Source organism: Bombina bombina, chromosome 1, assembly GCF_027579735.1.
Source record: "Bombina bombina isolate aBomBom1 chromosome 1, aBomBom1.pri, whole genome shotgun sequence".
NCBI lineage: Eukaryota > Metazoa > Chordata > Amphibia > Anura > Bombinatoridae > Bombina > Bombina bombina.
The window spans coordinates 1,509,842,566-1,509,857,034 of record NC_069499.1 but is presented as its reverse complement, the minus strand read 5'-3'; the positions used below and the strand labels follow the sequence as shown (position 1 = coordinate 1,509,857,034).

At 39.7% G+C, this 14,469-nt stretch overlaps 1 protein-coding gene across 2 annotated transcripts in view; it reads left to right on the top strand.

Annotated features, from left to right (window-relative positions):
• PECAM1 (platelet and endothelial cell adhesion molecule 1) overlaps positions 1 to 14,469 on the top strand; it is a 526,904-nt gene that overhangs the window by 420,092 nt on the left and 92,343 nt on the right. For both annotated transcript variants that reach the window (XM_053708076.1, XM_053708083.1), the window contains 2 exons: positions 2,645 to 2,935; positions 6,998 to 7,285. In XM_053708076.1, coding sequence (XP_053564051.1) covers positions 2,645 to 2,935; positions 6,998 to 7,285 — 579 coding nt within the window. The remainder of the gene's footprint in view (positions 1 to 2,644; positions 2,936 to 6,997; positions 7,286 to 14,469) is intronic.

The following is a 14,469-nucleotide window of genomic DNA, read 5'->3' as shown; positions in this document are numbered from 1 at the left end:
AACCAGAATGCCGCCGCAGCAGTGACAGGCGCAATGCATGCAAGGGGCTGCAAAATAAAACCTTGTTGAATAAACATTTTCTTAAGGTAACCCTCTAATTTTTTATCCATTGGATCTGAAAAAGCACAACTGTCCTCAACCGGGATAGTGGTACGCTTTTCTAAAGTAGAAACTGCTCCCTCCACCTTAGGGACCGTCTGCCATAAGTCCCGTGTAGTAGCATCTATTGGAAACATTTTTCTAAATATAGGAGGTGGGGAAAAGGGCACACTGGGTCTATCCCACTCCTTGCTAATAATTTCTGTAAGCCTTTTAGGTATAGGAAAAACGTCAGTACACACCGGCACCGCATAGTATCTATCCAGCCTACACAATTTCTCTGGAATTGCAACTGTGTTACAGTCATTCAGAGCAGCTAATACCTCCCCAAGCAATACACGGAGGTTCTCAAGCTTAAATTTAAAATTAGAAATCTCTGAATCAGGTTTCCCCGAGTCAGAGATGTCACCCACAGAATGAAGCTCTCCGTCCTCATGTTCTGCATACTGTGACGCAGTATCAGACATGGCTCTTACAGCATTTGCGCGTTCTGTATCTCTCCTAACCCCAGAGCTATCGCGCTTGCCTCTTAATTCAGGAAATCTAGATAATACCTCTGACAGGGTATTATTCATGATTGCAGCCATGTCCTGCAAGGTAATCGCTATGGGCGTCCCTGATGTAATTGGCGCCATATTAGCGTGCGTCCCCTGAGCGGGAGGCGAAGGGTCTGACACGTGGGGAGAGTTAGTCGGCATAACTTCCCCCTCGCCAGAACCCTCTGGTGATAATTCTTTTATAGATAAAGACTGATCTTTACTGTTTAAGGTGAAATCAATAAATTTAGTACACATTCTCCTATGGGGCTCCACCATGGCTTTCAAACATAATGAACAAGTAGGTTCCTCTGTATCAGACATGTTTAAACAGACTAGCAATGAGATTAGCAAGCTTGGAAAACACTTAAAACAAGTTTACAAGCAATATAAAAAACGTTACTGCGCCTTTAAGAAACACAAATTTTGTCCAAATTTGAAATAACAGTGAAAAAAGGCAGTTACACTAACGAAATTTTTACAGTGTATGTAACAAGTTAGCAGAGCATTGCACCCACTTGCAAATGGATGATTAACCCCTTAATACCAAAAACGGAATAACAAATGACAAAAATGTTTTTTAAACAGTCACAACAACTGCCACAGCTCTACTGTGGCTTTTTACCTCCCTCAATACGACTTTTGAAGCCTTTTGAGCCCTTCAGAGAAGTCCTGGAACATGCAGGAAGAAGCTGGATGTCTGTGTCTGTAATTTTTGCTGCGCAAAAAAGCGCTAAAATAGGCCCCTCCCACTCATATTACAACAGTGGAAAGCCTCAAGGAACTGTTTCTAGGCAAAATTCAAGCCAGCCATGTGGAAAAAACTAGGCCCCAATAAGTTTTATCACCAAACATATATAAAAAACGATTAAACATGCCAGCAAACGTTTTAAAATACACTTTTATAAGAGTATGTATCTCTATTAATAAGCCTGATATCAGTCGCTATCACTGCATTTAAGGCTTTACTTACATTACTTCGGTATCAGCAGCATTTTCTAGAAAATTCCATCCCTAGAAAAATATTTTAACTGCACATACCTTATTGCAGGAAAACCTGCACGCTATTCCCCCTCTGAAGTTACCTCACTCCTCAGAATATGTGAGAACAGCAAAGGATCTTAGTTACTTCTGCTAAGATCATAGAAAACGCAGGCAGATTCTTCTTCCAAATACTGCCTGAGATAAACAGTACACTCCGGTACCATTTAAAAATAACAAACTTTTGATTGAAGAAATAAACTCAGTATAAAACACCACAGTCCTCTTACGACCTCCATCTTAGTTGAGAGTTGCAAGAGAATGACTGGATATGGCAGTGAGGGGAGGAGCTATATAGCAGCTCTGCTGTGGGTGATCCTCTTGCAACTTCCTGTTGGGAAGGAGAATATCCCATAAGTAATGGATGATCCGTGGACTGGATACACTTAACAAGAGAAATTGAATTCTTTAATGCTCTAATCTTCTGATTTTTTACAGTGTGTCATGTTTGCAGTACTCACCATAGAATGCCATGTGATTAAGTACATAAGTAAAGTCCTGCTCGGAAGCCTCAAGCACTGCAGCTCTCGAGTTGCATAAAGCGCCTGATTGGCAGGGTTGTACGACCGCTGCCGCTGATTGGTTCACTGGCTGTTCCTAGCAGTTCTCTGCTGCTCCCAGACAGGACTATTTACATGTATATTTAAATGTATAACTGCTTTGCTTGATTTAAACACAGTCTTCCACTGTAGTGGTGAAGAAATGACATGTTCTAATAAGTCAGAATATGTAATATTGCATTTCAATGTGTTATTATCTATAATGTCCATATGTAATTCTTTTTGCACCTGTTTTACCCACAGTTTAAAGGCACACCATAAAGTATAGTTAGTTTAATGTCAATGCAATTTGTTGATCCTATCATACTCCTGTTATAGCAAGTGGTTATTGTTTTCCAGTTCTAGAATTTTTCCTTTCAGTCTTATCTTAACCTCGGCTCAACAGTTTTGCTTATTGCTCCTGTACAGCTCCTGTCTCCAAGCCAGTTCTCACACATATTAACAAAAGTAACAGGATGGTGGTACTGGGACAGACCCTCGAACTGAGCTGCAAATCTGAACATGGGACTCATCCTATAAATTACTCCTTGTCAAGAGAAGATGAAAATCTTGGAAAAATAGAAGTGTACAAGAACGAAGCAGCCGTATTTAAAGTTAACGTCACCAAGCAACATGATTTGCGGCAGTACACATGCAAAGCTGAAAACAGGAATACAGCCTCCAGACAAAGCAGCGACACTATAAACATCACTGTCATTAGTAAGACTTTTTATATGTGCATTAAAATATGTGAGAATGTAATTTTACCAGCTTATATATAGCTTTCCTAACTGGCCCCAGCAGAAGAGATAAGATAAAGTGAAAACACTTTTAAACCTAGGACGTTAACTTAAGTTACAACATGGCAGGGCGTATTATTTTATACAAACTAAAACTTTACACTTTTTTCTTCAATATTTAAACAATTAATATAACATTAAAATATACATCATCATACTTATGCTAATTTTTACTTCAATACATGATTATATCTAGCATTTATTTAGTGTGTAAAACACTATTAGTAAAAATGAAATCACACGATCAGATACACTGCTAAACCCCCCCCCCCCCGGCAGATCCTTGCTTACGTCAAAAGGGGGAAGCTGCAGGACGTCCTATATGGTAGGACGTTCCATGTCGTCCTAACAGTGTTAAAGCCCAGCGCTGTTAGGATGGAATGGAACATCCTAACAGCGTTAAGGCCTAATAAATTATTAAAATCTATGTATAGAAATGTATAAGGGACAATGACCAATTGACCAATGCATTAGATTAGCAATTACATGAAAAAAGTTAATTGTTTCTTCTTATACTCGCTGACTGTATAAGTTTTGAAGATAACATATTTTTTTATTTTTTTTTAAAGTAATTTCTTCACAGTGACAACACATGAAGCAGATGATTCTAGATAATTGGGCTAATAGTAATCCATCTCGTTGAAAACCTTAAAGGGATATGAAACCCACATTTTTTCTTTCATGAATCAGATAGAGCATGCAATTTTAAATAACTTTCTAATTTACTTATATTATCAATTTTTCTTCGTTCTTTTGAGGGTCTATTTATGAAGCAGCAGATGCTGCTTCCGACCCTCTCTGCTTCAGTTCCGACTAAAGCGGAAGTTAAGAAGCAGTGGTCCTATGATCGGGTTGATTGACACCCCCTGCTAGCGGCCAATTGGCCGCGAATCTGCAGGGGGGCGGTATTGCACCAGCAGTTCACCAGAACTGCTGGTGCAATGATAAATGCCAACAGCTTATTTATCAATGTGTGGCGGACATGATTCGCTATAGTGGATCATCTCTATCCGCACCTACATTTATAGACGCCTTGGTATCTTTTGTTGAAAAGCGCAGTCGTATACTTAGGAGCCGGCCCATTTCTGGAGCACTATATGGCAGCAGTAATCAAATTTGATGATAGAAAAAAATGGTATGTTCTGTCTGAATCAAAAGAAGAAAAAAGTTTAATATCCCTTTAAGTTATTTCACAGAAAACTCCTTCACCTACCATTAACTCCCCTTTCCCTCTAATTTTACCATATAACCAAGTGAAAAGAAACCTTAGAAAAGAACCGTGATGGCCAGAGCCAGACCAAAATAGACCAAGTAGGTTCCTTAATACAGTCCCATTTGTATGTTGATGATACCCAAATCTACATCTCTGCACCAGACCTATCCCTTTCCTTAAAGGGCCATAATACCCAAATGTTTAAACACTTGAAAGTGATGCAGCATAGCTGTAAAAAGCTGACTAGAAAATATCACCTGAACATCTCTATGTAAAAAAGAAAGATATTTTATCTCAAAAGTTCCTCAGTAGCCACATCCTATTGTAAAGGATTTCTTAGCAGCATATTAGTATGTCTGTCCTGGGACAGCTAAGGGGATGAGCCTCGTGCACTCTCATGTTATTTCCCTATTCAGGTCAAAGGAAGCTTACAATGAAATCTCATGAGAGTTAAGTGAAATTTCATGAGATCACAGTAAAAGAGTTCATGACCTCAGCACTGTTGATGCTGATTGGCTGCAGTTAATTTCTTCATTTATTTATTTTTACCTGCAGCTGGGAGCAGCTGAGTATAACTTTTTACACAGAACTTACTCTGCTGAGCTGAGGAGATTGTGAGGTAAAATATCTTCCTTTTTTACATAGAGATGCTCAGGTGATATTTTCCTGTCAGCTTTTTACAGTTATACTGCATCAGTTTCAAGTGATTTAGCATATGAGTATTATGTCCCTTTAATAGCTCATGTCTCTAACTGTCTTTCTAATATTTCATCCTGAATGTCCTCTCACTACCTTAAAGGGACACTGAACCCAAATTTTTTCTTTCATGAATTAGATAGAGCATGAGATTTTAAGCAACTTTCTAATTTACTCCTATTATCAAATTTTCTTTATTCTCTTGGTATCTTTATTTTAAATGCAAGAATGTAAAACTTACATTCTTGCATTTAAAATAAAGATACCAAGAGAATAAAGCCGGCCCATTTTTTGTGAACAACCTGGGTTGTCCTTGCTGATTGGTGGATAAATTCATCCACCAATAAAAAAGTGCTCTCCAGAGTGCTGAACTAAGAAAAAAGCTTAGATGCCTTCTTTTTCAATTAAAGATAGCAAAAGAACGAAGAAAAAATGATAATAGGAGTAAATTAGAAAGTTGCTTAAAATGTAATGTTCTATCTAAATGAGTGACAGGAAATTTATGTAAGAGCTGAAGCAGCAGAAGACATGATAGCAACCTTGCAGCACAGCAGCAAGTTCTGAAACAGCCTCCTCCACACCCAAACTTACAAAAAATGCAGGCAGAGGAAAGTGGGTAAGGGAAGTAGTGGTTTCCTGTTAAAAAGATTGTTTGAAATCGCTGTCTGTTTTTAAGTGGATAACTTACTATTAACTCAGTTGTCAAAAATCATCTCCTGATTCAAGTGCTTTTACTATGAATGTGATAGAATATTACTACTGGTTCTTTTACTTAACAGATATTTAACCAATTATTGGTACTGAATACTGATGCCTATTTTTGAGATTTAATATCTGATGCTTGCAACTTTCCCATATATTTTGAATAGTGAATGTGACATTGAAATTTCACATTTAATATGCCAATGTCTAAATTCAATGATAAACATTTAACACTATGGGGCTGATTTATCATCGGTCTGTCAGACATGAACCGCTCAGCGGATCATGTCCGACAGACATCGATGAATGCCAACAGCATACGCTATCAACATTTATCATTGCTTGTGAACTGCTTGTGCAAAGCCACCCCCTGCACATTGACCGCTAGCAGGGGGAGTCAATCAGCCCGATCGTATGAGATCGGGCAGATTGATGTCCGCAGCCTCAGAGCAGGCGGACCAGTTAAGGAGCAGCGGTCTTAAGACCACTGCTTCATAACTACTGTTTCCGGCGAGTCCAGCCCCTGATAAATCGCCCCCCTATTTATTAAATTACTTTAAAGGGACACTGTACCCAATTTTTTCTTTCGTGATTCAGATAGAGCATGACATTTTAAGCAACTTTCTAATTTACTCCTATTATCAAATTTTCTTCATTCTCTTGGAATCTCTATTGAAGAAAAATTGATAATATGAGTAAATTAGAAAGTTGCTTAAAATTGCATGCTCTATCTGAATCACAAAAGAAACATTTTTGGTTCAGTGTCCCTTTAAAAAAACTCATTGAGCAAACATGCCCAGACTATATTTGCCATGCCCATATACAAATGGAATTCTTATTCTTTAACATTTATCAAAAAGGTTTAGAATTACAAAGGTTACTTTTCCATACGTCAATGATTTTTTTTTCATTACCTTATGTACAAAGGGGTCTAAAGTCCTATAATATAATCTTCAGAGGTGAAAAATTGCCATTTTATTTGTCATTTTCACTTTGATTCAAAATTCAATCCCTATAGCAACAACTAAAAACACATTCATTTGAAAACTCTTTTATGGCTGGGGCCTTTTAGCAGCTGAATCTATTTGTGATTGTGATCACTTGAAAAACACGCTGCACATATTGCCTGAAACCGAAACCTCCATACTGGGAGCCAATATCAGAAAGATTGTGATCAAGGTCATAGCTATGTGCAAGCAATTATGCAATAATAACATGCTTTTTGTTCTTTTGTGTCCCTTTAAACACAAAGTTAGCCACTGTATAATTTCTGAAAATATACATAGGTAAATGGTGAAAGAGATAAGTACATTCTTGCAAAGGGGGGGGAAATGCTCATTTTTGTTTTTAACTTCTGTTTTTCTTTTTCAGCTCCAGTCAGTAATGTTACTCTCACAATTATTCCATCCAATGGAGAAGTGGAAGAGGGGGCAGAATTAACACTGATATGCAAAGTACAAAAGGGATCGTTGCCAATTTACTTTAGTTTTTATGTGAAAAAAGGAAAAGATGAGTTTTTGCACAACACAACCAAAGATAATGAAGACTTTGCAGAACATGAAATACAGTCATTCAGCAAACAACGTGATGGAAGCTATTACTGTATAGCCTCAAACAAAGCCGGCCACCAAATACAGAGTAATCCTCTGCCTGTGAGAGGTCAGATGTAAAAATACTTATAAAATGTAATATACGGTTTACAAATATTGGACCAGATTACGATTGCACCCAAGCTATATTGGGTTTATATCGTGCCTGTTTGTGTGAGTCGGAAATAGTGAGTGTATTACAAGTTGAAAGTAAACGCATTCACTTGAGCGCAATTGAATTTAACACATGTGGGGATAGCACAACATCAGAGCTAGGGTTAACTGTCACACTCAAATAAAAAGTGTCACAAAACACATCAAAAATACAATTAAAAAGTACAGTTAAGATCATAATAACACCATCTAATAAAAATTATTATAAAAAATATTTGCATAAATAGGTTATAAGGGCTCAAAGATATGAGGTCTCGTGTTAGAAAAAAAAAAAAGTACTGCAAAGGACTTTAACATATAGATACATACATATACATGTCTAAATTTGTATATGCATCTATATTTTTCTATATGTATCTATATAATATATATATTGACATATATATATAAGTGCATTTGAGCCCTTTACAGTCAAGTAGATGAAAACATGTAAAAAACAGAATTTATGCTTACCTGATAAATTTCTTTCTCTTGTGATGTATCGAGTCCACGGATTCATCCATACTTATGGGATATTCTCCTTCCCAACAGGAAGTGGCAGAGAAAGCACCCACAGCAGAGCTGTCCATATAGCTCCTCCCTTAGCTCCACCCCCCAGTCATTCGACTGAAGGCTAGGAAGAAAAAGGAGAAACTATAGGGTGCAGTGGTGACTGAAGTTTTTTAAATAAAAATATACTACCTGTCTTAAACAGACAGGGTGGACCATGGACTCGATACATCACAAGAGAAAGAAATTTATCAGGTAAGCATAAATTCTGTTTTCTCTTGTAAGATGTATCGAGTCCACGGATTCATCCATACTTATGGGATACCAATACCAAAGCTTTAGGACATGGATGAAGGTAGGGACAAGACAGGTACCTTAAACGGAAGGCACCACTGCTTGTAGAACCTTTCTCCCAAAAATAGCCTCCGAAGAAGCAAAAGTATCAAATTTGTAAAATTTGGACAAAGTATGAAGCGAAGACCAAGTCACCGCCTTACAAATCTGTTCAACAGAAGCCTCATTTTTAAAAGCCCATGTGGAAGCCACTGCTCTAGTGGAATGAGCAGTAATTCTTTCAGGAGGCTGCTGGCCAGCAGTCTCATAAGCCAAACGGATGAAGCTTTTCAGCCAAAAGGAAAGAGAGGTAGCCATAGCCTTTTGACCTCTCCGATTACCAGAATAAACAACAAACAATGAAGATGTTTGACGGAAATCTTTAGTTGCTTGTAAGTAGAACTTTAAAACACGAACCACCTCAAGATTGTGCAACAGACGTTCCTTCTTTGATGAAGGATTAGGACACAGAGAAAGAACAAAAATCTCCTGATTGATATTCCTATTAGAAACAACCTTAGGAAGAAACCCAGGTTTGGTACACAAAACCACCTTATCTGCATGGAAAACTAGGTAAGGTGAGTCACACTGTAAAGCAGATAACTCAGAAACTCTTCGAGCCGAAGAGATAGCTACTAAAAACAAAACTTTCCAAGATAGAAGCTTAATATCTATGGAATGCATAGGTTCAAACGGAACCCCTTGAAGAACATTAAGAACCAAATTCAAGCTCCATGGTGGAGCAACAGGTTTAAATACAGGCTTGATCCTGACCAAGGCCTGACTAAACGCTTGAACGTCTGGGACATCTGCCAGACGTTTGTGTAAAAGAATAGACAAAGCAGATATTTGTCCTTTTAAGGAACTAACTGATAATCCCTTCTCCAATCCTTCTTGGAGAAAGGACAAAATTCTAGGAATCCTAATCTTACTCCATGAGTAACCCTTGGATTCACACCAACAAAGATATCTGCGCCAAATCTTATGATAGATTTTCCTGGTGACAGGCTTTCTAGCCTGAATCAGGGTATCAATGACCGACTCAGAGAAACCACACTTTGATAGAATCAGGCGTTCAATCTCCAAGCAGTCAGACGCAGAGAAGTTAGATTTGGATGCTTGAATGGACCTTGGATTAGAAGGTCCTGCCTCATTGGCAGAGTCCACGGTGGAACAGATGACATGTCCACCAGGTCTGCATACCAAGTCCTGCGTGGCCACGCAGGCGCTATCAGAATCACTGAAGCTCTCTCCTGCTTGATTCTGGCAACCAGAAGTGGGAGGAGAGGAAACGGTGGAAATACATAAGCCAGATTGAAGGACCAGGGCACTGCTAGAGCATCTATCAGTACCGCCTGGGGATCCCGGGACCTAGACCCGTATCAAGGAAGTTTGGTGTTCTGTCGGGACGCCATCAGATCCAATTCTGGTGTGCCCCATAGCTGAGTCAGCTGGGCAAATACCTTTGGATGGAGCTCCCACTCCCCCGGATGAAAAGTCTGACGACTTAGGAAATCCACCTCCCAGTTCTATACTCCTGGGATATGGATTGCTGAGAGATGGCATGAGTGATCCTCCGCTCATCGGATAATTTTGGTTACCTCCATCATCGCTAGAGAACTCTGTGTTCCTCCTTGATGATTGATATAGGCTACAGTCGTGATGTTGTCCGACTGAAATCTGATGAATTTGGCCGCAGCTAGCTGAGGCCATGCCTGAAGCACATTAAATATCGCTCTCAGTTCTAGAATGTTTATCGGGAGGAGAGATTCCTCCTGAGACCATAAGCCCTGTGCTTTCAGGGATTTCCAGACTGCACCCCAGCCTAGCAGGCTGGCATCTGTCGTTACTATAAGCCACTCTGGCCTGCAGAAACACATTCCCTGAGACAGGTGGTCCTGAGACAACCACCAGAGAAGAGAATCTCTGGTCTCTTGGTCCAGATGCAGTTGAGGAGATAAATCTGCATAATCCCCATTCCACTGTTTGAGCATGCATAGTTGCAGTGGTCTGAGGTGTAGGCGGGCATAAGGAACTATGTCCATTGCCGCTACCATGAGTCCGATTACCTCCATACACTGAGCCACTGATGGCCGAGGAATGGAATGAAGAGCTCGGCAAGTGATTAAAAGTTTTGATTTTCTGACCTCCGTCAGAAATATTTTCATTTGTACCAAGTCTATCAGAGTCCCTAGGAAGGAAACTCTTGTGAGAGGGACGAGAGAACTCTTTTTATGTTCACCTTCCATCCGTGAGATCTCAGAAAAGCCAACACGATGTCCGTGTGAGACTTGGCAAGCTGGAAAGTCGACGCCTGAATTAAGATGTCATCTAGATAAGGCGCCACTGCTATACCCCGCGGTCTTAGAACCACCAAAAGGGACCCTAGCACCTTTGTGAAAATTCTGGGAGCCGTGGCCAACCCGAAAGGAAGGGCCACAAACTGGTTATGCCTGTCCAGAAAGGCGAATCTGAGGAATTGATGATGATCTCTGTGAATAGGGATGTGTAGATACGCATCCTTTAAATCCACGGCAGTCCTATATTGACCCTCCTGGATCAGAGGAAGAATAGTCCGAATAGTCTCCATCTTGAAATCTTTGTTTAGAATTTTGAGATCCAAGATCGGTCTGAAAGTTCCGCTTTTTTTTGGTAACCACAAACAGGTTGGAGTAAAAACCTAGCCCTTGTTGGAACTGGGCAGATCACTCCCATGGTATGTAGGTCTTCTACACAGCGTAAGAACGCCTCTCTCTTTGTCTGGTTTGCAGACAATTGAGAAATGTGAAATCTCCCCCTTGGGGGGGAGTCTTTGAAGTCCAGAAGATATCCTTGGGACACAGTTTCTAAAGCCCAGAAATCGTGAACATCTCTTGCCCAAGCCTGAGCGAAGAGAGAGAGCCTGCCCATTACTAGATCCGGTCCCAGATCGGGGGATACCCCTTCATGCTGTCTTAGAGGCAGCAGCAGGCTTCTTGGCCTGTTTACCTTTGTTCCAAGCCTGGTTAGGTCTCCAGACTGACTTGGATTGGACAGAATTCCCCTCATCTTATTTGTTTTATCCTGAGGGAGGGCATGGCCTTTCCCTCCAGTGATGTCTGAAATAATTTCTTTCAGTGTAGGCCCGAATAGGGTCTTTCCTTTGAAAGGGATGTTCAACAACTTAGATTTTGATGACACATCAGCAGACCAGGACTTAAGCCATAACGCCCTGCGTGCTAAAATGGCAAAACCTAAATTCTTTGCCGCTAATTTAGCCATTTGGAAAGCAGCATCTGTAATGAAAGAATTAGCCAACTTAAGGGCCTTAATTCTATCCATAATATCCTCTAATGGAGTCTCCACCTGGAGAGCCTCTTCTAGAGCCTCAAACCAGAAAGCAGCTGCAGTAGTTACAGGAACAATGCATGCAATAGGTTTGAGAAGAAAACCTTGATGAACAAAAATTTTCTTTAGGAGACCTTCTAATTTTTTATCCATAGGATCTTTGAAAGCACAACTGTCTTCGATAGGTATAGTTGTACGCTTAGCAAGAGTAGAAATAGCTCCCTCCATCTTAGGAACAGTCTGCCACGAGTCCTGTATGGTGTCAGATATGGGAAACATTTTCTTAAAAACAGGAGGGGGAGCGAACGAAATACCTGGTCTATCCCACTCCTTAGTAACAATAGTCACAATCCTCTTAGGGACTGGAAAAAAATCAGTGTAAACAGGAACCTCTAAGTATCTGTCCATTTTACACAATTTCTCTGGGACCACTATAGGGTCACAATCGTCTAGAGTAGCTAATACCTCCTTGAGCAATAAGCGGAGGTGTTCAAGCTTAAATTTAAATTCCGTCATATCAGAATCTGTCTGAGGGAGCGTCTTTCCTGAATCAGAAATCTCTCCCTCAGATAACAAATCCCTTACCCCTACTTCAGAACATTGTGAGGGTATATCGGATACGGCTACTAAAGCGTCAGACGCCTCAGCATTTGTTCTTAACCCAGAGCTGTCACGCTTTCCTTGTAAACCAGGCAGTTTAGAGAAAACCTCTGTGAGGGTTTTATTCATAACTATGGCCATGTCTTGAAAAGTAAATGAATTTGACGCATTAGGTACTTGGCGTCACTTGTGCGGGCGTTACTGGTTGTGACACTTGGGGAGAGCTAGATGCTAAACCCTCATTTCCTTCTAACTGAGAATCATCTATTGCAATATTTTTAAGTGCTAAAATATGCTCTTTATAATTTATAGACATATTAGTGCAAGTGGGACACATTCTAAGAGGGGGTTCCACAATGGCTTCTAAACACATAGAACAAGGATTTTCCTTGGTGTCAGACATGTTAAACAGGCTAGTAATGAAACAAACAAGCTTGGAAAACACTTTAATCAAAGAAAATAACACTTTAAACAAAAACGGTACTGAGCCTTTAAGAGAAAAAAAGCTGCACAAACTCTGCAAAACAGTTTAAAAAAGCAGTAAACAAAACAAATTTTTTACAGTAGCATCATAAAGCCTTAGTAACTTTGCACCACTATGCAAATAAACAATTAACCCCTTAATGTAAAAACCGGATTGAAAAAACTTCAAAACCGGTAAAATAACGTTCAGCACCTTGCCACAGCTCTGCTGTGGCGCCTACCTGCCCTTTAGGAACGATTTGTGGGGGAAAAAACCTCTTTACAGCCCTCAAATACAGCAGGAATCTCTGGAGAAGTATCTGGATGCTTCTGAGGTAAATAAACTGTGCAACTGAAAATAGGCCCCTCCCACCTCACTCGATGTTATGGGGCCTAAAAAAACACCACAGAGTGTTTCTTAAACTAGCTATGTGGTTTAATAACCCTTAAACAAGCCACAAAGACCCCTTAAAGTCCCTCAAAAAACGTTTTATTTGTAATTAAACCAAAACGTTTTTTCCTATTAGTGTCACCAGTAACTATGAGCCCTTTATGCAAGCTTGGATTTCTCTTTTTCTGAATACAGCTTACCTTTCCCTCATGGGGATATTCTGTCTAGAAAAAAATAGAACATACCTTAATGCAGTTTAGCCTGCAAACTGTTCCCCCAACTGAAGTTTTCCTGTACTCTTCAGCTCTTGTGAGAACAGCAGTGGATCTTAGTTACAAAATGCTAAGATCATCATCCTCCTTGCAGAAATCTTCATCCCTTTTCTGCCAGAGTGTAAATAGTACACACCGGTACCATTTAAAATAACAAACTTTTGCATGAGAAAATAAAAACTTAACATTTTTGTCACCACACTCACTTTGCCCTTCCTAGCAGTTAAGCAGGCAGAGAGAATGACTGGGGGGTGGAGCTAAGGGAGGAGCTATATGGACAGCTCTGCTGTGGGTGCTCTCTCTGCCACTTCCTGTTGGGAAGGAGAATATCCCATAAGTATGGATGAATCCGTGGACTCGATACATCTTACAAGAGAAATATATTTATGCAATATTCCTATTTAATAAAGTGTTTAACTATGAATTAACTGTGAATATTTCACATTCCAATGTTCTTCACACAGGGGAATATGTTCTAAGTATTTATCTGTATATATCTATACCTACATATAATCATATAGCTATAGATATATATTGTACCAAAATACCATGACATATACTGTATGTAGAAATATGTATTTATGAATAAATAGAACATATTGAAATTTGAAATATTAATATTTTCATATATATATTTCATCGATATTTGAAGTTCGGCTTTGTGCTCACATCGGGTTAGCACACAAGCAAAATCTTTTTACTTTCAACTTGTAGTACAAGCGCTACCCGACTTGTTTAAGAAGCTTACTTCTAGCGGAGTTAGCGTGTGAGCAGAAGTTCAAAATATCGCTCCACTCGTAATCTAGCCCACTATCTTTATATATTTGTTAATCATGGGAGATCGATATTAGAAAGAAAATGACTACTGCAAAAATTGATCTGTCTTTAATTGTAGGTGATTTGCAGCTTTCAAATTAGTGCACACATGCATATGGCATAGGTGAGAAGAAAAGAAAATGATTAATTTCCTGCTTGTTAAAGGGACTTGGAAGACAAAATTAAACATGCATGATTCAGACATTGGGGGATATTTATTAAAGGTCTGGCGGACCTGATCCGACAGTGCGGATCAGGTCCACCAGACCTCGCTGACTGCAAAGAGCAAACACTCTCCGTATTCAGCATTGCACCAGCAGCTCTTGTAAGCTGCTGGTGCAGCGCCACCCCCTGCAGATTTGCGGCCAATCGGTCACCAGCAGGGAGGTG